This window comes from Anastrepha ludens, chromosome 6 (assembly GCF_028408465.1).
Source record: "Anastrepha ludens isolate Willacy chromosome 6, idAnaLude1.1, whole genome shotgun sequence".
Taxonomy (NCBI): Eukaryota; Metazoa; Arthropoda; class Insecta; order Diptera; family Tephritidae; genus Anastrepha; species Anastrepha ludens.
In genome coordinates, this window is record NC_071502.1 from 97,070,546 (window position 1) to 97,092,436 (window position 21,891).

At 35.6% G+C, this 21,891-nt stretch overlaps 2 protein-coding genes across 4 annotated transcripts; both read left to right on the forward strand.

The window, feature by feature from the left end:
• The first annotated feature begins 7,074 nt into the window (after positions 1–7,074).
• LOC128866074 (ribonuclease H2 subunit A) lies at positions 7,075–8,594 on the forward strand. The gene is made up of 2 exons (XM_054106567.1): positions 7,075–7,163; positions 7,241–8,594. The coding sequence occupies exon 2, from the start codon at positions 7,365–7,367 to the stop codon at positions 8,502–8,504; it is 1,140 nt and encodes a 379-aa protein (XP_053962542.1). The 5' UTR covers positions 7,075–7,163; positions 7,241–7,364; the 3' UTR covers positions 8,505–8,594.
• Positions 8,595–9,613: 1,019 nt separating this feature from the next.
• On the forward strand, positions 9,614–19,946 carry LOC128866125 (transcription factor Dp). 3 transcript variants are annotated; one of them, XM_054106629.1, is made up of 11 exons: positions 9,614–9,806; positions 10,221–10,513; positions 15,444–15,586; positions 16,191–16,245; positions 16,322–16,413; positions 16,489–16,559; positions 16,628–16,943; positions 17,001–17,236; positions 17,326–17,408; positions 17,838–17,921; positions 18,090–19,946. In XM_054106629.1, exons 2-11 carry the CDS (start codon positions 10,417–10,419, stop codon positions 18,287–18,289), a joined length of 1,377 nt encoding a protein of 458 aa, XP_053962604.1. In that variant the 5' UTR covers positions 9,614–9,806; positions 10,221–10,416; the 3' UTR covers positions 18,290–19,946. The 3 variants fall into 3 exon arrangements, with proteins under 3 accessions (XP_053962604.1, XP_053962603.1, XP_053962605.1); XM_054106628.1 differs by having other exon boundaries at positions 10,230–10,513; XM_054106630.1 differs by having other exon boundaries at positions 9,614–9,781; positions 10,230–10,513.
• The last annotated feature ends 1,945 nt before the right edge of the window (positions 19,947–21,891 follow it).

A 21,891-nucleotide genomic window follows, 5' to 3' on the forward strand; every position in this document is an offset into this window, starting at 1 on the left:
GCGTGCACGAAATTCACGTACACGTTCTGTAGAAGTCTTTGCGGTTTTCTTAGTTTTATTTTCTTTTTGTTTTTTTTTTTCTGTCGATATTCACGACTACATACTACAATACTCACTATACTAACGTGGCTCAGCAGTACGCAGCCACACACATATACGTATATCAACATATAACACTTTGTAGCCAAGAGTGGTGTCGCTTTTTCGTTTCATCGAGTCTCAAATCACTCCCAACGATTCTAAAGAAGTTTTCACTTCAAAACTTTTTGACGTGATAACGTCTTATAATTCGATTTAGCCGGCTGCACGCACGAAAAAATGTGTCGTTACCTTTCTCATATGTCGTTACCTTGCTCATTTGTCGTTGCCTTGCTCATTTGTCGTTACCTTGCTCATTGTCGTTACCTTGAATGAACTGCAAGCGAAAGCGCGGAACGAACGACAAAGCAAACGAACCTCAACGTTCGACATCTTGCTCTCTCCTACTTAAGTGAGCATATATATGTATGTATATGCGCATTTGTATATAAATTCACATACTTGTATTTGCATATGCCTTCTTGCTGTGTGCATGGTAATGAACCATTTCTCTGTTGAGAATAGGACGATGATAAAAAAGTAGGAAATGAAAGGGAGTGTTTCGAGTGTAAAGTGTCTTGAAAAAGGCAAATCGATGATGGTGCCTCTTAGTGTTGTTGACTTATTAACGTCTGATGCACAATCGAAATTGAACATATCTTTCATGAATTTGATAAATGTTTCGTCATTTTTCACGTTTGTGTAAATGTAACTTGACCTATTCCATTGCAATTCCATTTACCTCCTCCTCCATATCCATACAAAATATCTATCAAACAAATAAAATTAAAATTTTGTTTTGAAAATTGCAACCATTCCATCAATATTTTCTTATGACGTTGTCACGTTAAACTATCGTCAGTAAACCGACTTTACAGACAACCTCTTTTTTTTATACACTTAGTGGTGTTATTTTGAGTTATCTCTTAACTTAAACTGTAATTTAAACAAAATTAAACAAATCGTTTGATTGTAAACAGACACCATTCAAAATGTTACACTTTATGTGACACAAATTTGTTTAAACACTTGGAGACAACTAAAAATGTAACTCTTTAGTTGAGACAAAAGAAGTCATTCTGAAAACAAAGAGAGAGTCATAATGGTTTTTTTAAAGAAAGACTAGACAAACCACTGAACGATTTTTACAGTGGGTAGAGATGACCACTGTACATTGTTTTCTTGCAAAAAACTAAAATTTGGAAATTTTGAGTTGTTACGCTTTAACGTAACAAGTGCGATATGCATGTATATGCGCATATGCCTTCTTATTGATTATTATTAATTTGATTTACTTGAAGAATTTAAAATAAAACCAAGTTTTTTAATAATACCTGTTGTTTTAATGTTATTAATATATTATTAATTTTTTTATTATATATGAAGGAAAAAATGTATAGTAATATTTACCATATACCTTATAAGATATGTTGTATACTAATATATGTATATAAACATGCATATACATATACAATTTCGGGCAATTTTCAAAAAGAACAAATCTATATGTAAAGATGCATACAAGTCATATGGACATATCAAATATACGAATATATTCCGTACGCAAGCAAATGTAAGCTAATGTGCTTGAACTGCAGGCGAGAGCGCGGAACGAACGACAAAGAGCACAATCGGCCCCCGCGTTCGGCAACGTTCGACATCTAGCTCTGTCCTACTTGAGTGAGCATATATATGTATGTATATGCGCATTTGTATATAAATTCACATACTTGTATTTGCATATGCCTTCTTCCTGTGTGCATGGTAATGAACCATTTCTCTGTTGAGAATAGGACGATGATAAAAAAAGTAGGAAATGAAAGGGAGTGTTTCGAGTGTAAGGTGTCTTGAAAAAGGCAAATCGATGATGGTGCCTCTCAGTGTTGTTGACTTTTTAACGTCTGATGCACAATCGACCTATTCCATTGCAATTCCATTTACCTCCTCCTCTATATCCATACAAAATATATATCAACAAATAAAATTAAAATTTTGTTTTGAAAATTGCAGCCATTCCATCAATATTTTCTTATGACGTTGTCACGTTAAACTATCGTCAGTAAGCCGACTTTACAGACAACCTCTTTTTTTTTCTTCATGGTGTCACAGAGATTCGAATCTATGTTCTCTCTGAATTCCGAATGGTAGTTACGCACCAACCCATTCGGCTGCGGCAGCCTCCCCCACAATAGTCAGCGCATTATTTGCATTGTGGCTGCTAAAACACAGCATGAAATTTAGCGGAGTCCTCAACTATCTGTGCGGTCCTTCTGCCAGTAAAATGTGACACACAGATGGCGCTCCAAGCAGTAAGAAGGCGTTGTTCCTAAGCAACGACAGGTGGGCATTCCGACTGGACTGGTAGCGGCAGGCTAATCACCTAACCTGTCAGAAATCAAAATAGATTAACGAAACCAACGCAAGACTGAATCTTGTCGAGGCCCTATGCTTCCGAGAGGAGTGAACAAGGTGAAAAAGAAATTTCTCCAATCCTTTTTTCTTTGCATCCGGCATCCATTTTATTTAGTTTTTATTTATTTATTTATTCATCAATTAAAGTATAACTTAAATAGATTACTAATATTAAAGCTTAAATATAATAGGTTACGAGTGGGACAATTAAAGAGTATTAGCTCCAGCAAGAAGTGACATTTGATATGATTCGTAACTATGTCTCTTATAAACATTACCGATGAAGTTTTTCTCCGCATTTCTAAAGTTGGCAATGCTAACAAAAGACATCTACTTTTATATGCAGGCAAACTGCAAGGCCAACGAAGTGAATGAATAGCAAATCGAGTGAAACGTGTTTGAACCTTCTCAATTCTTAAGGATGAACCCTTATAGAATGGATCCCAAATGATGCTGCAATATTCGAGGTTTGATCTCACAAGAGAAAAATACAAATTTTTCAGCGTAGAGATATCCTGGAACTCCCTTCAATTCCTTATTACAAATCCAAGCATAGATCTAGACTTGGCAATCATAAAGTCTATATGTTTGGAAAACGACATTTTCGATGTAAATATGACCCCCAGGCCTTTCTTTTCGTAAATTTTTGTGAGGGTGGTAGTGCCCAACTTGCAGTCGAAATCAATCGGAACTTTTCGTCTACTGAATGACATGTGCTGGCATTTACCAGCATTAAGAGGTAAGGAGTTATCATCACACCAAGCTTCCAATCTGGCTAAGTCTTCCTGAAGTCTTATGCAGTCAGTTACGTTCTCTACCCGACTGTAAATTTTCAGGTCATCTGCATACATCAGACAACGTGATGTCTCGAAAACGTCTGGAATGTCATTAACAAACACTAAGAACAATAGTGGCCCAAGATGGCTACCTTGAGGTACGCCTGAGGTAACTTTGATGGCTTCAGATTTTATGTTATTTATATGAACGAATTGAGTTCTATCTGTTAGATAAGATGCAAGCCACTTGAGTAAGCTAGGATGAAGACCAAATGAACCCAGCTTTTTAAGTAGGATACTATGGCTGACTCGATCAAACGCTTTCGAAAAATCGGTGAATATGACATCGCATTGTTGGCCTGTTTCAAATTGGTTTAAGACATAATTTGTAAATAACCCTAAATTCGTAACAGTAGATCTACTCTAACAAAGCCGTGCTGATTAGGCGATATGAGATTTGAAATTTGGAAGAAAATCAAATCATAAACTAGCTTTTCAAAGAGTTTAGGTATGCAAGAGATTTTGCAGATAGGGCGATAATTTTGGACTTCCGACTTACTTCCAGACTTATGTATCGGTATGATAAACGATTTTTTCCAATTATGTAAAAACTCACCAGAAGCTAGAGATTTATTGAAGATAATTGTTAATGGTTTTGCTAGCGATGTAGCACAGTTTTTTAGTAATATAGGAGGGAAGCCATCTTCTCCAGGAGTTGGGTCATTTGCCAAAGCCGATAGGCTCCTGAGTACATCATTAGATGAGAGCTGGAAACCTTTATTTGTTCGTGAGCTGTTAAAAGAGGTATCTTCTATTCCGGTGTCGGATTTTACCTTGATGCTTCCCTTTACATTCTTAAAAATAATTATATATAAAAAAGAAAACACAGGGTTGTATATAAAAAAGTGCGGTAATAATCTAGGATTTCAGGAGAGAAATTTTGTATGGGTAATCTCGCTTTTTAATTACGGATTGGGAGTTAAGCACGAAAAAGTAGATAATCTACTTATATGTGAACGTATTATAAGCGGCATTTACATAATCATTTGAAAGTTGTTCGCCTGAGAAATTGCTTATCCACACAATTCATACGGTCAAAGAAATTGAATCGGGATGCATTCAGTGTAATGCCGCAAAAGAAATTTTCGGTAAAGTATAATAATTTATTGAATGAAACTTGATAGAGATGCTAGGGAGTAATTCCTGAGCAACCTTTATAACTCCCAACACTTCAAAATAATAGTGCCTTCAGCATTCTTCGATATAGTTTGGCACTTTATATTATATTTGCTTCTAGTCAAACGTATTTTACTTGTTTTGAAAATATTGCAATGAAAATTACATGCAAATGCATATATCAATATCATATTGTTCAAATTTTAAACGAGAATAACTATTCCGCCTGCAAATGAAAATAAAAATACAAAACAAAAATAAAGTATTTCAGTTCAGTGTGGATGATGGGATGAGGATTTAATTTATCTTTATTTCAGGTGCGTGGCAGAACTAATTTTTCGCTAAATTACACAACTTTAACAGTAAATTACTTAAAAACTATAAGACTTTGGGGGGTTCGGCATTCATTTGTAAAACATGTATATTAGATTAGATGCTATATGAGGTTTGCACTTCGGCCACATGGTCTTTTGTGCCTTCTACTCATTACAATACCTCATCCAGACACAGTTCCCTTATTAAACTCAGGATAGAGCTGGGTTGGATTGAGCGAATGTACCTTTCTTCTGGCTGCAGTTGGCCAAGATGTCTCAATCTTCTCCGCGCTATAGCGTTACATTCAAGAAGAATGTGCATTAGAGCTTCCTGGGACTGGTCGCAGAAGCGACACGAGTCAGTAGACCATATCCCCATCATTTGCAGATGACTACGTAGTTTGCAGTAGTCTGTGAGAATGCCCGTGAGCATTCTCAGTTTATCATTCGGATTATGAGTTTTTTAAACATCTTTTGATCGTGCCCTCCCAGTAAGGTTTTCGCCTGGCATATGCCCATAGTTTGGTGATAGCAAACCTCCCTCAGCCATAGCTCTTCGCTCCTAAGCTCCTCCTTGATGGTGTGTTGTCCCATATCAAGGAAAGGCCGCAGCCTTTCTCGTCGAACTGTCACTTTGCGCTCTCAATTTTTGTGTGATTTATAATTTTATGGCAATATCGAATGACTATTTGCAGAAATTAATAATAACTATAACCAATTTGCTGCAAAAATAAATAAAAAAGGATATTTGGCTAGAATTTAGTATAGTGCCGATCGCTTTGGAAAAAACGGTAAAAAGGGGGTGATAGAGGGGTGTATCCTCATCTTAAAACTGAAAACAGAACCTGCCGGAGGCTTATAGTTTTTAAGTAATTTAATGTTAAAGTTCTATAATTTAGCGAAAAGTTGGTGTTGCCATACACCTGAAATGAAAGCGAAGTTCGCACGCAGGGATGTTCAGTGGAAGGTTCATTGTAAAACTGCAGTATTTTTTGCTGTAATTTAAAGTTGAGAAATGAATTTGAAAATAAAAACATACAACTCATTTAAACTTAAAAACAATGATATTAAGCGTATCACAAAAAATAATAAAGTAATTAAAATTAAATTAAATTAATTAACACAGTATTTTTGCGTGGAACTCTTTATCGCGTATACATACGCAGGTTCCTTTGAATTTTACAGGAGCGTCGACTAGGAGGGTTTTTGTAAATTTGTTACCCTCATCAGTCCAACTCCGGCTACGCAATCCACAGTATTTTTGCGTAGAACTCCTTTTCGCGTGGGCGGCCTTCGGCCGCGCTTCAAAAAAATAACCCTCATCAGTCCAACTCCGGCTACGCAATCCACAGTATTTTTGCGTAGAACTCCTTTTCGCGTGGGCGGCCTTCGGCCGCGCTTCAAAAAAATAACCCTCATCAGTCCAACTCCGGCTAAGCAATCCACAGTATTTTTGCGTAGAATTCCTTTTCGCGTGGGCGGCCTTCGGCCGCGCTTCAAAAAAATAACCCTCATCAGTCCAACTCCGGCTACGCAATCCACAGTATTTTTGCGTAAAACTCCTTTCCGTGTTAAAACCATTGAACCCAAAATTAAAACGTCATATGCGTGTATGTAGTAAGCAGGCACAATAACCCCCATTCCCATCATTAACACTAAACTCAAGTACTTAATTTTTGTTTTCATTTGCAGGCATCCGGCAACACCATACTGTTGTAATTCCAATCTTCTTCTTGTTCGCGCTTAAAATTGGAATGTGATTGCATAGGCAAATGAATTTGCATTTAATTTTAATAGATATAATTAGAATATTAGCATAAAAATCGGTACAAACACGCGTGTGAGTGTATATTTGGTGATTTATAGTGAAATGTTAAAAAATATAGAGTGTAATGTGGCAAATTATACTGATGTTCCCAAGGGCATTTTGAATGTAAATAATTAAAAAATTATTATTTCCCGATTAATTTAAAGTTATAAAGAGTGTTCCTTAACACCTCACTAACATCTCCACCAAGTTTCATTAAAAAAAACATTATAGTTTGCCAGAAATTCCAAGATCGGCACTGTTCTAAACTCCAGCCGGATATTTCGACTTTCACGCCCCATTTGCAAAAATTATAAATCTTCCTTTACGAAGTTTAATTTTAGGCCACCTTGTACAAACCATATCTATCCCAAGGGGGAATTTAATGGGACATAATTTGGTGCTGGTTTGCAATCCGCTGATAGATTGTAAACACCAACGAGTTTGTTGACTTTGGCAAATCAGCTGTTAAACTAGAGCTGCCCATCTCCAATGTCAGTCGATAAATAAAGTAAACAAAAGCAAAAAATTTGCCTAATTAAGTAATTATACAGAAATTTCTTCAGATTAATACATAAGAAAATCTTTTATTTCATTTGGGTAAGTTACTTAAGTATATATTTTTAGTTTTTAAGACAGAAATTAGATACACATTTTTAATGGTTTCGTCAAATAAGTGGTTGGTAACCATATGAATGAAAACGTAAACAAACCAAAAGGCGCTAAAGATAAACAATTGAACTAACCAAAGAAGCAAGAACAAGAATACTAATTGGCGCAGCTGCTAGAAAGAAAATAACTATGGATTCCGATCAAGACGAGCCAGTCAGCAAAATTATGAAAAAAGAACCCAGCGAAATTGATGTTAAATCTGAAATTACAGAAGCCAAGAAAGATCGAGATGAGGCGAAGGAGGTTAAAATCAAACAGGAAGATGGTGCAACAGAAGATATAAATCGGGAGACAGATGAGTCTGCTATAGAACCTCAAGCACCAGTGGATAAAATTGATTCACTAAAAAGTCTTGGACCATTCATAGCCGCACGGGACAATTCGAAAAACATTGTTTATTTTCAGGATTTGCCAGATACTTGCAAGCGTGAACCATGCATGTTGGGAGTAGATGAAGCTGGCCGCGGACCCGTACTTGGGCCGATGGTTTACGGCATTGCGTACTGTCCAATAAGTAGCGAGCAAGTGTTGGTGGACTTGGGATGCGCGGACTCTAAACAACTAACCGAGGAAAAACGTGAGCTCATATTTAACGAAATGAATACCGCAGATACGCCTCGTGCTTGTGTCGGCTGGGCAGTGGAACTGATATCACCCAATGTTATAAGCACCAGTATGTTGCGACGCACCAAATGTTCTCTTAATGAGGTATCGATGAATTCAGCCATTGGACTCATTCAACGTGCTGTTGATGAAGGTGTAAACATTGCAGAAGTTTATGTGGATACTGTGGGACCACCAGAAAAATATCAAGAAAAACTGAAAGGCATTTTTCCACAATTCAAAATCACAGTGGCTAAAAAGGCAGACTCTACTTATCCAATTGTATCGGCAGCAAGTATCTGTGCTAAGGTCACACGTGACACAGCTTTGAAAGTGTGGAAATTCCCAGAGGGTATAAAGTTGGCTTCAAATAAATTTGGCAGTGGTTATCCAGGCGATCCGGTCACCAAGCGGTTTCTCAGTGAAAATTTGGATATGTTTTTTGGCTTCCCGCGTCTTGTACGTTTCAGTTGGTCAACTGCCGAAAATGCGCTTGCGGACAAAGTATACGAAGTAGAATTTGACAAGCCAGACGATCAAAAGCCTAAATATTCTGGGCCTAAGTTGACGCAATTCTTCAAGGGAACCACAAAAACGGGCGAGGTGCAACGTAAGCCGTGCAGATTTTTCAAGGAACGTTTTCTAGATAATGTTACTGATTTTTAGTTTCATAGACATATATGGGAGACCTTAAATGTATAGTGTTTGAAAATTGTGTATTGTGTTTAAAATAAATGTTTTGCTATTAAATCCAAACATATTAATTTAATATACATATGCATATACATGCATACATACATATACATATGCAGTTGAGCTATTCATGAATGTGTAGAAATAGCGTTCTGAATTTATTTTTAATGATTGAATTACGTTCTCATAAGTAAATATGACCATAGAATATGGTATCTTATAGGAATTAATATCCTATAAGATAATCCATAAACCTGGGAATAGAACAGATAAAATAGAATGGAATTTTCTGTGGGAGCATTTCAGATCAGCGTCTGAAATCGCCGAGACAAGCTCATACTCTCTTCCACTCTCGCTTTTAGAAAATTTATTAAATTTTCTTATATCATAGACCGCAAAAATCATATAAAACTAGAATAAATGGTGCCAAGAACAATCAGAAATGGACTTCTATATATTTCGAACCCAGTAGCATCTAGTAAGAGTACCTTTAAAAATATTAACTTCTTCGTAATTAGTACAAGTCTTCTGAAAATAAGCACAAAATGAACCATGAACAGGGAATATTGAATTTCCCGACCCCAGTGGCAGCTACCTGGTCCAATATACATATATCGTAATGATGGGTAATGGTCGAATCAGGATCATTCTAAACAAATGGTTAGTTGCGTCCAGAAATATAGAATTAGCTTATAAATTGACTAGCGCAGCGCATGCTGTTCCAAATAAATTTAGAACGAATTAGTCACATCTTGTCTTGTCCACTGACTAAACGCACCCAGCTAATATAGCCATGAAAACCTAACTACCAATTTCATATGCCTTAGAAATTATTGATTCCCACGTGGAGTAGACGAGCTTACGTAGGTGACTGGGTTGGGAATTGCAAGTTCTTGGTTTTATTTAGTATTTGATGGATCAAGAATTGTAGATTACCAAGATATTATTCTTCGAATTTACATTTTGGCCAATACTTAAAGTAACTTTCCCCTTTTCGAATTGGAAAAGAGGCAACATTGCCAGATGCGTGATTTGGTCGCTTTGGCGCGCTACAATCAGCTGAGCACTTTCCGCCTCTATCATGCCGATTTGCTTACTCTTTCTGCAGCACGTCTAAGTATCACAAGTCGCGTTTTCACACACGAATTTTTTAAGGCAAAATTGTGCAAAGATTTCAATAACTTAACATTCAACGAACCGTTTGAAATTATTGGATTTATAAAATTTAGATTTTTGTAGATTTTTTGCAAGTAAGCTGATAAAAATCTGGGCTGGGTAAGTGGGTAAAAATTGGCTGGGAAAAATCGTATCTTTCCGTGTTCTGTGTGTTTGTGTGCGGGTAGAAAAAACGCGCTGCTGTGGTGGGGTATTCGAATTGCCGCTGCTGCTGCTCTCGCCATTTTGAGTTGAACAAAGTTTTTCTGCCTCCAAAACGACAAAAAAGCGAAGACGGTATAGCCTGAAAAAGGAAATTCTGATAATAAAATCCAGTGCACCACGGCCATCATAGAGCGAGAGGCAATAGCATAAGTGTAAAATCTCTAAAGAAAGTCCTAAGTATCTTCAGTCTCGGGCCACGGTACGAATAGTTTTTTTCCGCGGATTAGGGCATAACTGCAGCTGCTAGTAGCTGGAGTCGAAGGCGGGAAGTGATATCGATAAGGATCTAAACTCATAAAATAACCAAAGAAATTGCAGGACCTCGATTGACACTCTAGAGACAAGGCTCATAACTTTGGATTACAAGGGGCATAAAAATTCACGCAATTCTTACAGCTCATAGTCTTGACATCTTGCGGTGCGTAGGTGTCTTGACGGTGTAGTAGAAATTGAACTGATAAAACAGCAAAGACGAAGGGAAGACAACGATAAAACGAAACTAAAAATGGCGCATTCAACAGCGACTATAGTCACAGCAACAACGTCCGCTGCTGCCGCATCTTCGACAAGTGAAATCAACTGTATAATCCAGGATGCAAACGGTGAGTTAGAGGAATAAGAAAATATTTTAGTTAATCCTTTTGGACGCGGATAGCACTCAATTACTGTAGAGGCCTCAAAAGGCGTTTGCCTGCAAAAGAGCAAAATTTCATAATTTACCTTCACTTCGCTCTCTGCTAGTGCTGGCAGTTTTGGTCGTAGTTGTGTTGTTATTTTTCACGTCTGTTCATTGTTGTTTTTATGCTACTGCTACTGGTCGTATTGTGTAGATCGCGGTGGTCGGCGTATGTGGGAAATGTGAATGGGAAGTGAAGTGCGGTAAAGAAGAGGGTGGGAAGCGCGCAAATCAGAAGAGACGTGCACGTCGCAACAAGGTAAAATGCAAATGAGTAATAGTGCAGAAGGGAGAAGCCTAGAGAAGGCAAAGCGGAAAAGGAAATGTGGCAAAACATTGACAATAAATATTCATAGACAAGTGTCAAAAGACCAGATAAAGTTAGAAGAATTAAAATTAAAAAAGAACTACCTCAAGATTGCTGTAGGTTCGCCTTTATGGGCGTTACATACTTCTGGGTATGTATGAATGGGGAAAACACAGGAGTTCCTAGATTCTTATGTATAAGTTTAGATCCAATGTAAGGTATACCTACATGTGTGTGATGAATTTTGGCCGCCATAGCCGAATGAGTTGGTGCGTGACTACCAGTCGGAGTCTACAGAGAACGTAGGTTCGAATCTGGGTGAAACACCAAATTTTAGAAAGAGTTTTTTCTAATAGCGGTCGCCCCTCGGCAGGCAATGGAAAACCCCCGAGTGTGTTTCTGCCATGAAAAGCTCCTCCTAAAAAAAATTGCCGTTGGGAGTCGGCTGGAAACTGTAGGTCCCTTCATTTGTGGATCAACATCAAGTCGCACGCAACAAATAGCAGGATGAGCTCGGCCAAACACCCAAAAAGCGTGTACCCTCCAATTATACATATATATAATATAATATTATATATGTAGACATCTTTATATTGCTACTAGTGAAGAATGTGGTTTCGTGGCAGCAAAATTTCATTACGGATTCACCCTGGCTTACGTTTAAATATACTGATCTTCGTAAAGTTCTTACCACTTACAGTTCTTTCATCTGATTTATCCACCACCTTCAAAACTTCAAAAGATAGCTCATCGGTTTTTGTCATCCTAAGACTTCTCTGCCATGCAACGGTTAGGACTTAATTAAGGGCTTGCTATTGTTATAAAGGTAGAAAATGAACTCTATACAATTTTGCTGTATATAGCGGTATTAAGCTCTGGCCGATGGTATAATGAAGTAATAATAATAAAGTTCAATAATTTCGTGGAGTATCTAGTGATCAGTATATCGTATGAAAATAAATTTCGGAGGTAACACTCATTTAAAGCATGTAATTATGTTCCTCTATAAGCATGTATAAAGCCCTATTAATCACTAGAACCACACGCCATTCTGTGTCATAAAAATTGAATCGTTATTAACATAAAAATTAGTTAGGCCTAAGGATTTGCACTTCTTCAAATATGTACTAATTTGCATTAATTTTCATAGATCAATTTTTAGTTATATACTACAGTTTATTCTAATATGTATGTGCATAATCATTTACCTATTCACTAGAGCATCATACCTAACTAAAAGTAATATTGAAAAACAATGAATTAGGATTAATAAAATAGAACGCTTGGCGCTTAAAAAATTGCAAATCAGGCAAGAAAAATATTATATATAACCTTTGTAGTCTCGTTTCTATCAAAAATTAAAGAAAAACGCAACCAAATAGCCACGCCAGTAACAAAAGCATGTAAACATGCAAAAGAATAAGAATCAAGTGGCGAAAATATGGTGAGCAAAATATGTATTATTGAAACGTCATCATAGAAGCCGCCATTGCCACGTTCTCAACTCATTTTCGTAGAAAATTTTAAGCAGAAATAGTAATTTTAAAGCACATATTCACCAAGGCAAACTCCTTCAAATGGAAGAAACATTTCATACCTAATTAATTTAGAAATTCCATATAAAAAAATTATCAGCTTTTTTCGTAGGCGCATATCTATAATATGTATTTCTCATAATTGAATTTTCAGATAAATTTTAAATAAGTTTTTCCTAATAATCGAGTAAAATTTTATAATTACAAATGTAGAGAATTTATTACTAATATAAAAATATAAAAAAATTAGAGCTAAGTTTATAGATTGTTATGTACATGGATAGAGGTTTGTACTTCAATCTTGAGATTTTTCGTGTCCTCTACTCTTTACAATTTCTCATTCAGATCGGGTTCTTGCAATAAATATAGGACGGTAGTGGATTAAGCGTATGTGCCTCTCTTCCGGCGGTACTAGACCGAAATGCTCAGCTCTTCTCGATATGGCATCGCATTTGAGAATCAAGAGTGCAAGAATTTTTAAAACATTTTTTGAAACAAAATGATAATTCAGTAGATCAATCAAATTTTAGGAACTCGATTATAGTTTATAAAACATTATAGCATTTCTTGTAGATTTCCTGCTGTATTTGTGTTGCCACCGTAGCCGAATGGGTTGGTGCGTGATTACCATTCGGAATTCACAGAGAGGTTCGAATCTCGGTGAAAGCAAAATTAATAAAAACATTTTTCTAATAGCGGTCGCCCCTCGGCAGGCAATGGCAAACCTCCGAGTGTATTTCTGCCATGAAAAAGCTCCTCATAAAAATATCTGCCGTTCGGAGTCGGCTTGAAACTGTAGGTCCCTCCATTTGTGGAACAACATCAAGACGCACACCACAAATAGGAGGAGAAGCTCGGCCAAATACCTAACAGAAGTGTACGCGCCAATTATTTATTTATTTATTATTTTTTTGTTTGTGTTGCCATATTTGTTTAATATTTCTCTCATTGATTAATTGTTTCTTCAGATGCTCCCGTGGGCAGCATTTTAGATCACCTACTCTGTTATTTTTATTAATGACATACCAATATCGAAGGTGTATGAAATGAGGTGTGATTGACAACTTAAATAACAAACGAATAAAATTTTGTTTCTATTTGACTTACTATACCATATTTATTGTGAGAGCATTGTAAAAGTCAACACTGTTAAATATATTCTGGCTATAATACTACCTAATTGGTTTGATTTAGTCTACACTTTTCATTTTGATGACTTGTTAAAAGTATTTTATTCTGACTGTCAATATACAATCGGTTCTTAATAATGTAAACTAGCCCTGTCTAGTGTACCGTATCCCAATGTTGCTTGACGTGGTACAAACTTTACTTCTTACCATGTTGTTAGCTCTCATTATCATTATTAGTAAAATACTTAATCTAGGTGGTTTTAAATTCTTACTTTATACGTATTTAAAGTACACCATTGCAAGTTTGTTATTATTGTTATAAGAGCAAAAATGTTTGGCGAACACTTCTACAGCGACCGTCTTTGGCCGGACATAAATTCGTGTCATTCTAGTTACATCATTGCAAATCCTTACTTAATGCTTGCTTTAATTTGCTGGTTTGGTTCAGATTTAACTGATAAACACACTTTAAGGATTCTATACGAGAAAACTATGTCTATGTTAAAATATGCTGTTTTTATTTGATCTCTTCACTTTCTCTTCTTTGTTGTTGTTGTTGTAGCAGTATCTTCGCCCGTCAGTGTAGTGTAATCACCGGTCGTCTTCGTTCAGCTCATCTAACGGTAGGCCCAGGCTCATTTAACTAGCCCTGTCTAGTGTACCGTATCCCATCACTTTCTCTTCTCTCATATTGTGCTTACTAATAAATCATGAATCTTTACAACCCAATTTTACGGTTTTGATTAAAAATATTGTTGACTTTTATCCTGATGTGAACAATTACACAAAGCTGGCCTATTGTAATGGTTGGGCGAGGGGAATTTCAAATCATATAACAGCCAATTTTAGACTGTTCGGACCAAATCTACACACATTTTTCTCCGAAACATTGTAGCGTATTTTTTAATTTGGAGTTATCGGAAGTAGTTCAACGACCAAAACCAATTATAAATTACCCCTGTATCCATATTTTCCATGACCTAAGTGAGGCTGATATTTTACTGACAGGCGAGTTATATTGAAATATAATTAATTGGCGTAAATAAGACATCCCACCGCTCACAAAAATTTTTCCACAATACAACGCCACCCTATGCAGAGTAGCTAAAAACGTACGTATTAGAAATTTGTGTGTTGGCTAGTTCGCCGCATTATTTACTCGTGCTTTGGTTTGCCTGCTGCTGCTGCTGCTGCTGCTGACTTGCCCCATTCATTGACGCTGTGATGTAAAGGCGCGCTTATATACTGCAGCTGCCGCCGAGATTTGACAAGTGTAAACTATATAGGTGTATAGAAAAGGTAAACTTCGAGTGTGCAATGCAATCAGATACTAAAGACACGTAAAACAAGATTTGAAATGTTAAAAGTGTAAAAGCGCTCGTTGACATTGGGGAAGTTTAGTAATAATTGATCTAAACATATTTTGAAGAATTCGTATGCATATCAACTCGGAGCATTTAGCAAGCAAAACAACGTCACGGTTTAATTGCAAACTGGTGCTGAGTATGTGGATTTGTATAAGGAGTGGTAGTAAGGGCGTTAAATTGATACTCAACAGATTTACAGCGCCATTTAAGTTCATACAAGCAATAAGTAAAGAATTTCTCATGGAAAAGCGTCATGTCTCTGCCCAACAATGGTAGTGAGTGTAGTCTCTTGAAATTTCGACCGCGTTTAATGCGGCGGACGCAGCCACGGTGACTGTTGCGTATGTGCGTGTTTATGATTGTTTTTGTTTTCTCTGCCACATGCCGTTTGTATCATTGTGTATTCAACTGCCAGCATATGTACGGCATACACGGACGTATAATTTCACATACATAATACATATAAGCATATCTGCGAGTATGACTATACAGATATTTTTCGTTGTTTTGCTTACAGGCAAACTCGTCAAGATTCTGAGACCAAAGGACATCAAACAGGAAATAATAGGTAGTGGCGACTCAACCACTATCCGATCTGTGCATGTGAACAGCGCAAGCGGCAGTTCGCTTAATTCCAGTGCGGGCTCATACACGCAATTGGTAAGTTATGCATGCAAACAAATTTAGAATTAGGGAGGAAAAAATAACGCCTGGGAAGAAAGTAGTGGTAAGATACAGTGAGAGTAAGTGATAAGAACACGTTAAAGGGATAGTTAATTAACATAAGTGGCAACCGGTTGTAGTAAGGCACTTTATTTTCACCGTGCTTTGCTCCCTTCAGGGCAAGTTTTATGATGCTAACATGCGCAATGCTGATTACTACGTTGGCGGGTTTTTGCAATTTCAGTGGAAATGGCGCGGAGGCTGATGATAGTTTGATCTGATTGACTAATTCGATTTATGACAAGAACTTTATAGGAATTTATGCTGTTTTTTTTATTTTGCTACGCCCTAAAACATTACTCTTGTTGCTTTGCAGTTCTGGGCCGGTAACGTAGACCCGATTTGGGCGCCATAGAAACGAGGTTGTTTTGTATGTATGTATGTATGTAAAAGCAGTGCCAGTTCAGCGTGTTGCATTTATGCCTGTCACAAGAACAACAACAACCTCGGTGCAGAATAAAAACCTAAAATGATATAAAACTATTTTTTCCCCTTTGAGAATAAATCAAATAAAATTTCACTCTTACTTTTTCGTTTCAAGGCAACTTCATGTCAATCGCAGTATTTGAGCCGTTACAACTTACAAAGTGGCGATAGTAAGTTAAAATATTATTTTTGACTTTATTTCAAAACGTATCGGCTTTATTGCTTGTATATATTTTTTTTCAATAGGCGCTAACACATATACTGTTATTTCAACACAAAATAGTGGCAGTAATCAGCAGCCAGCATTCACAACGATTAAATACGAAACTCCAGAAACAGTAAGAAGAATAAAACCCTTGAAAATTCTTCTAAAGAACTTATTGTATAGTTTAATAATTTCTACCAAATTTCAGGTCACCGTGAAAACTGAGGAGGGTTACACGAAGTACACACCAAATAATAATACAAAAATGAAATCAAAACTGTAAGTTACTTAAGGGAATTTTGAATGATGTACTGTGTGCGTTAATTTGCTAATTTCTGCTGTTACAGACACACTACCAGCAGCCCACATTCAAATTCAGCACGAAGGCAACGCAAGCCCGAAAAGGCAGGCAAAGGGTTGCGACATTTCGCTCTAAAGGTTTGTGAAAAAGTCAAAGAGAAGGGCGTCACCACCTACAATGAAGTGGCCGATGAATTGGTCGCTGAGGAACTTCATATGAATTCCATTGATTCAGCAAACTGTGATCAAAAGAATATACGTCGGCGTGTCTATGATGCTCTTAACGTACTTATGGCCATGGAAATAATTTCAAAAGACAAAAAGGAGATACGTTGGATTGGTTTGCCATCAAATTCAGCTGAGGTATTTATAAGTTCACATTTACTACTTGAGCGTGAAGGCATGCTTTATTTTTCGTAGCAATGCTCTGAACTGGAAAGACAAAATGAAGAATGTCGCCAACGCATACAACAAAAGCATCAACAACTGAATGAGTTGTTACTGCATCAAGTCGCCTTCAAGAGTCTGATCGAACGCAACAAAGAAGCGGAACGGCAGGGCAATGTACCAACGCCTAACTCATCCATACAACTACCCTTTATCATAGTGAATACGCACAAATCGACAAAAATTAATTGCAGCGTTACGAATGACAAGTGAGTTTTGTTGGAAACAACTACACCTTTGTTGGAAACAACTGAACAATGATACAATTTTATTTTTGCAAAATTTGCAACTTTGCCAGATCGGAATATATTTTCAAATTTGATGATCAATTCGAAATGCACGATGATGCCGAAGTACTGAAACGTATGGGTTTACTTGGTGGTAAGTGCAAGAAAAATTGTGAGTTTATAAACTACATCCAATATCTTAAATATCTTTGTAGTAATTTTCTTATTTGATAATACAAAAATTCACTCGTAGCTCAGAAGTTAAAAGTTCACTAACAAAAGGTGGATTTAAATTCTAATATCGGTTATGTACACTGCATTTAGAAAAAATCAATAATAGCACAAAAAAATAGGAAGGAGTGGCACATATTTGTGAAGTAATGAAGTTAAGCGAAACAAAAATTATTGTCAGTTCAGAGCTGATGGTCCCGCTTGCCAACAGTGAAATAAATCTTTTATTACTGGTATACATACCAGTATCTAAATAATGATAATCATATTTTAAGTGTTTATAAATTTACTATGCTAATATAAATTTAGTATGTATTATGATTATGATACCTGATGTATGTTTTTTTTTAAGGGTTAGACAAAGGCCAATGCTCACACGAAGACATCGAACGTGCAAAGACCTTGGTACCACCGAATTTCGAAAAATACATAGAAGGTAATATAAAGAAAATAACTCAAGACTGTGAGTTGGGAAGTACTATGTATTAAAAACTGAAATTAAAGAAAAAGAGCAAAATTCTTCTTAGCCAACTTTTCAGTTCACTCACACATTGTAAATATCACTCGCAATATTTGTTTAATACGCATTGTTTTTCTTCCGCAGCCTATGGCAATGGCAAAGGTCTGACATGCGATTCCGATGATGACACCATGACCGGTTATGCTGAACTAACGAATGATTCTTCATCGCATGGCTATTCGCGCTGTGGACGTCGCGGTGGAGGCGGTGCCAAAACTGGTGGTCTACGTGATGATGACGATGATGACGACGAAGATTTTTTGGAGAATAGCGATATTGATTGAGGCGAATTCATGGTTGCGTACAATAACAGCAACAATACATACAACTACAAAGTTAGCAGCTGCAACAGCAACAATAACAATAATCTATATTTATGCAACAAAACAACAACAAATGAGGGATTTCCTGGTAGCAAGCGACAACAGCAGCGTTTTTTGAATACCGGCACTGGTGTCATTGGCAACTGTAATGATTTAGATTGCAGTATAATTTCCGAAACCGATCAGCAAACATTGCAGCAGTCGCAATGTCGTTTAACTGGCACATCCAATGGAACGAACACAATAGTCGCCGATGTAAACACCCATTTAACAGATGATTCCTTCAGTTTTTCATTCATTTCGGCCTTATTAGGTTTGCATTAGAGCAGGTCATGGTGGAGAAAGAGAGTATTTTCTTAAATGAAAACTGTTAAACTATGTTACTGCATTGTTAAATTGTTTTTTGGCTGGCCATTTGTTTATTACATACACTAGCATGCTCTGTGCAGCATGTGTGTGTGTGTACTTTGAACATTTATAATGGCTGCATTACTAACGCAGCTTGAGTGTATTTTGTATGTATCCTAACTCTGCTAAGGGAAAATAGGACAAAGTCTTTATTAACTTCTAAGTCTGTTGCTTTTCTTCATCTCTTGGTTTTTCCCTTTTTAGGAACTTGTGTTAGACTTTATTTTATTATATGATTTTGCATTTCTGTATGCAAATATGTATTGAATTAATTAATAAGACTTGAATGCTTATTTGCTGATTTTTTTTATTTGCAGAAAAAGGGATGTGACTTTAAAATGTGATGAGTTATGATTTTCATGCATGAATTCGATTATAAAAAGGAATGTTAATGCAGAATATTAGTTTTGAATTTTTCTTGATTAGATGTAGTAACAACTTATGCGTTTTGGCACTGGTCAACATGAAAAAGGAAAAAGTTAAATTTTATCATCTTGTGGTTGAGAATTTTTTGGTAAATTTTTTGCAATTTATTTGCAGTTGTTATTACATGATTTATCACCACTATTTTGAGTCACCATTTATTTGAATACACAATACGAAAATTATTAAACTAAATCAGCAGTGCGATTGAAAATGAATCGCAGCTAAACTGACAATTTTCTTGTGGCGTCATTCTGATAGCGTGTACTCGGCTATTGAATATACATATGCACAGTCGTGTAAATTATGCATTTTGCTAGCCATTTTCGTAACAGTGAAACTAATAAAAAAATTACGCTACTAAAAACGGCTACTATGATAAGGAAATAAAACTTGTAATGAGTGCCACCAAATGCTAATACATAAAAAATATAGATGTTGTTGCTGATTTCGGTCCTGCTAAAGGGTCTGCTTAATCTGGAAAACGCTGCTAATAATATTTTAAAGCAACATTGGTTGTAGCATATCTTCAGTTGCTCTACTGAATTAGAGTTCAATTAAATCGAACTTTAAAGTAACCATCAAGTTATGCTTATTAATTGAATTGTTGTAAAAGCACAAACACTTCTCAAACATTTGCACAATGATTTCTGTTATTGTTGTAAAAACATAAAATACTTCCCAAACATTTGGGGAAAATGCTGTTGCGGTGACGGTCCTTGGGTGGTTATAAATCCGAGTGGACGTCTCATAACAGAGTTAATAGATTTGTATTTTCGCCATCTTGTAGCTAAATATTCGGAATTTCGCAAAAAAAGAGCTCAAATATTCGTAACATGCCACGCTTTTTTTCTTATGCCACTATTAAAAAAAATAAAAATTTGAGAATTCGTGCTTAGGAAATAGTATTCAAACACAGTTCGCAATAAGGCGTATCATTTTTGGGAACATCTATTCCATAGGAAAGGTACTTCAGAATTGATTTTATATGTATATGTGTAACATATTATACAGTTGAAAGTAAAAAAAAAAAAATTATCTTATTAAATATAATTATTATTTTTGTTCAATTTGGTTATGTTACTTTATCAGTTTTTCTTATTCATTTCCTTTCCCTGTTGGCTGGTGCTCTTAGCGTGGAAAAATAGAAAAATCGGACTGTACTTTTAAAATTAAATTTTTTTTTCGCTTTTACTCTTCTGTCACACCCCACAAACTGCTGCACAGGCAATATCTTTTATATAAGTAGCTGTTTTTTTTCTTAAATTTATTGTTTGCTTTTTGAACATATCAAATATGTTGATATTGCACATAGTTTTTTATTAAATTTTATGTAAACCGCAATTTTTCCGATAAAAAATAAATCCATACTGCGAGATAAGAAAACAAAGTAAACTAAAAAGAGTATATTCATATTAAGAATCGGTTGAAAAGCGCTCTATTATTTATATAGACTACATATAAATAGTTTTAATTAATTTACAAATTACAATCAAGTGTGAAAATAAAGCATAAGAAAAAATAGTAAATAATAAATAAATACATAAAAAAAAACAGATGACTTAAGAGAGCAAAAATAAATTTCAATAAATAAAAATAATTTTTTTAAATACAAAAATATGTTTAATTGGAAAATATGTAATCTCAATATTACGTGTGGGCGCTATAGTAGCTGATGCTCACTGACAGCAACGCCTAATCCTTCCAAAACAAAAAAAAATATTAGACCGAATCGGTAAGTCTTGAGCATAAGCTACATTCAATAGATTGATATGATAATTTACCAAAAAAATTATATTTGTATTTTAAATGAATAAAGGCAAGTTCTTTTCACAAAAGGAAGTTATGAAACAACTAATTCTAAAAATAATGTTTATGTTTTCTAGTTGGTATGCTAAAATACCACCTCTTAGATGCATATTTTCCAATCATATTTCAGTATGTAAAACGAAATGCAAAACCTAAAGAATGAATACTAATATAAAAGGGATCAATTTGCCAGAATTCGGGAGCAAATATCTTAAAACATTTTTAAATTAATTTTACACTTAATGTGTGATTGTATATTGCATATGAAAGGCAAATAAATAGATATAAATCAATATTAGTGATTGAAAATAAAAACTAAATGTTTAAACTAACGGAAACGATGAAGAGGAAACCTTAAGAAATGTGAAATATGCAAGAAGTAACACCTTAATTGCACACTTTGTACGCGACAATGATATTGAACTGACGAAAAATGAAATGAGTTGGATAAATAAAGTGTACTACTTATATCGACTTCAATTTATAAAAAGAAATATAATTTTTTTCAATTGAGGGTTAAGTTGGGGTAATTAAGGAGTTATATGCAGCTAGAATTTTCAAAAAATCGATTTTTTGTTCTTAACGTACATATATTTAAGAATACAAACAGAAATATTAATATAGTTCCGTTGTATATTTTCGAAGTTACACGCAAATTTGAAAAGGCGTTTCAGAGTGCTTGAGAGTACAAGGCCGGAGCTTAAATGCGTTTTTCTCAAAATGATGTTTCCAAAGTCGGTGAGCAACATTACTCAAAACGGCTAAACCGATTAGTCTCAAAATTTAACACGAGCTTCTGAAATATATTTTTTAGTAATTAGTCAAAGATTTTTTCTCACCGATAAATATATGTTTTTCATAAACAATTTGAGGCCGAAATTTTGGTCAAAAATCGATTTTTTTTTTTTGGAAACCGCCATTTT

Coding starts and splice junctions, on each gene's coding strand:
- LOC128866074 (XM_054106567.1), top strand. CDS start 7,365: ATGGATTCCGATCAAGACGAGCCAGTCAGCAAAATTATGAAAAAAGAA.
- LOC128866125 (XM_054106629.1), top strand. CDS start 10,417: ATGGCGCATTCAACAGCGACTATAGTCACAGCAACAACGTCCGCTGCT. Junction 17,237..17,325: donor TGCAGCGTTACGAATGACAA/GTGAGTTTTGTT, acceptor CAACTTTGCCAG/ATCGGAATATATTTTCAAAT. Junction 17,922..18,089: donor TTTCGAAAAATACATAGAAG/GTAATATAAAGA, acceptor TTTCTTCCGCAG/CCTATGGCAATGGCAAAGGT.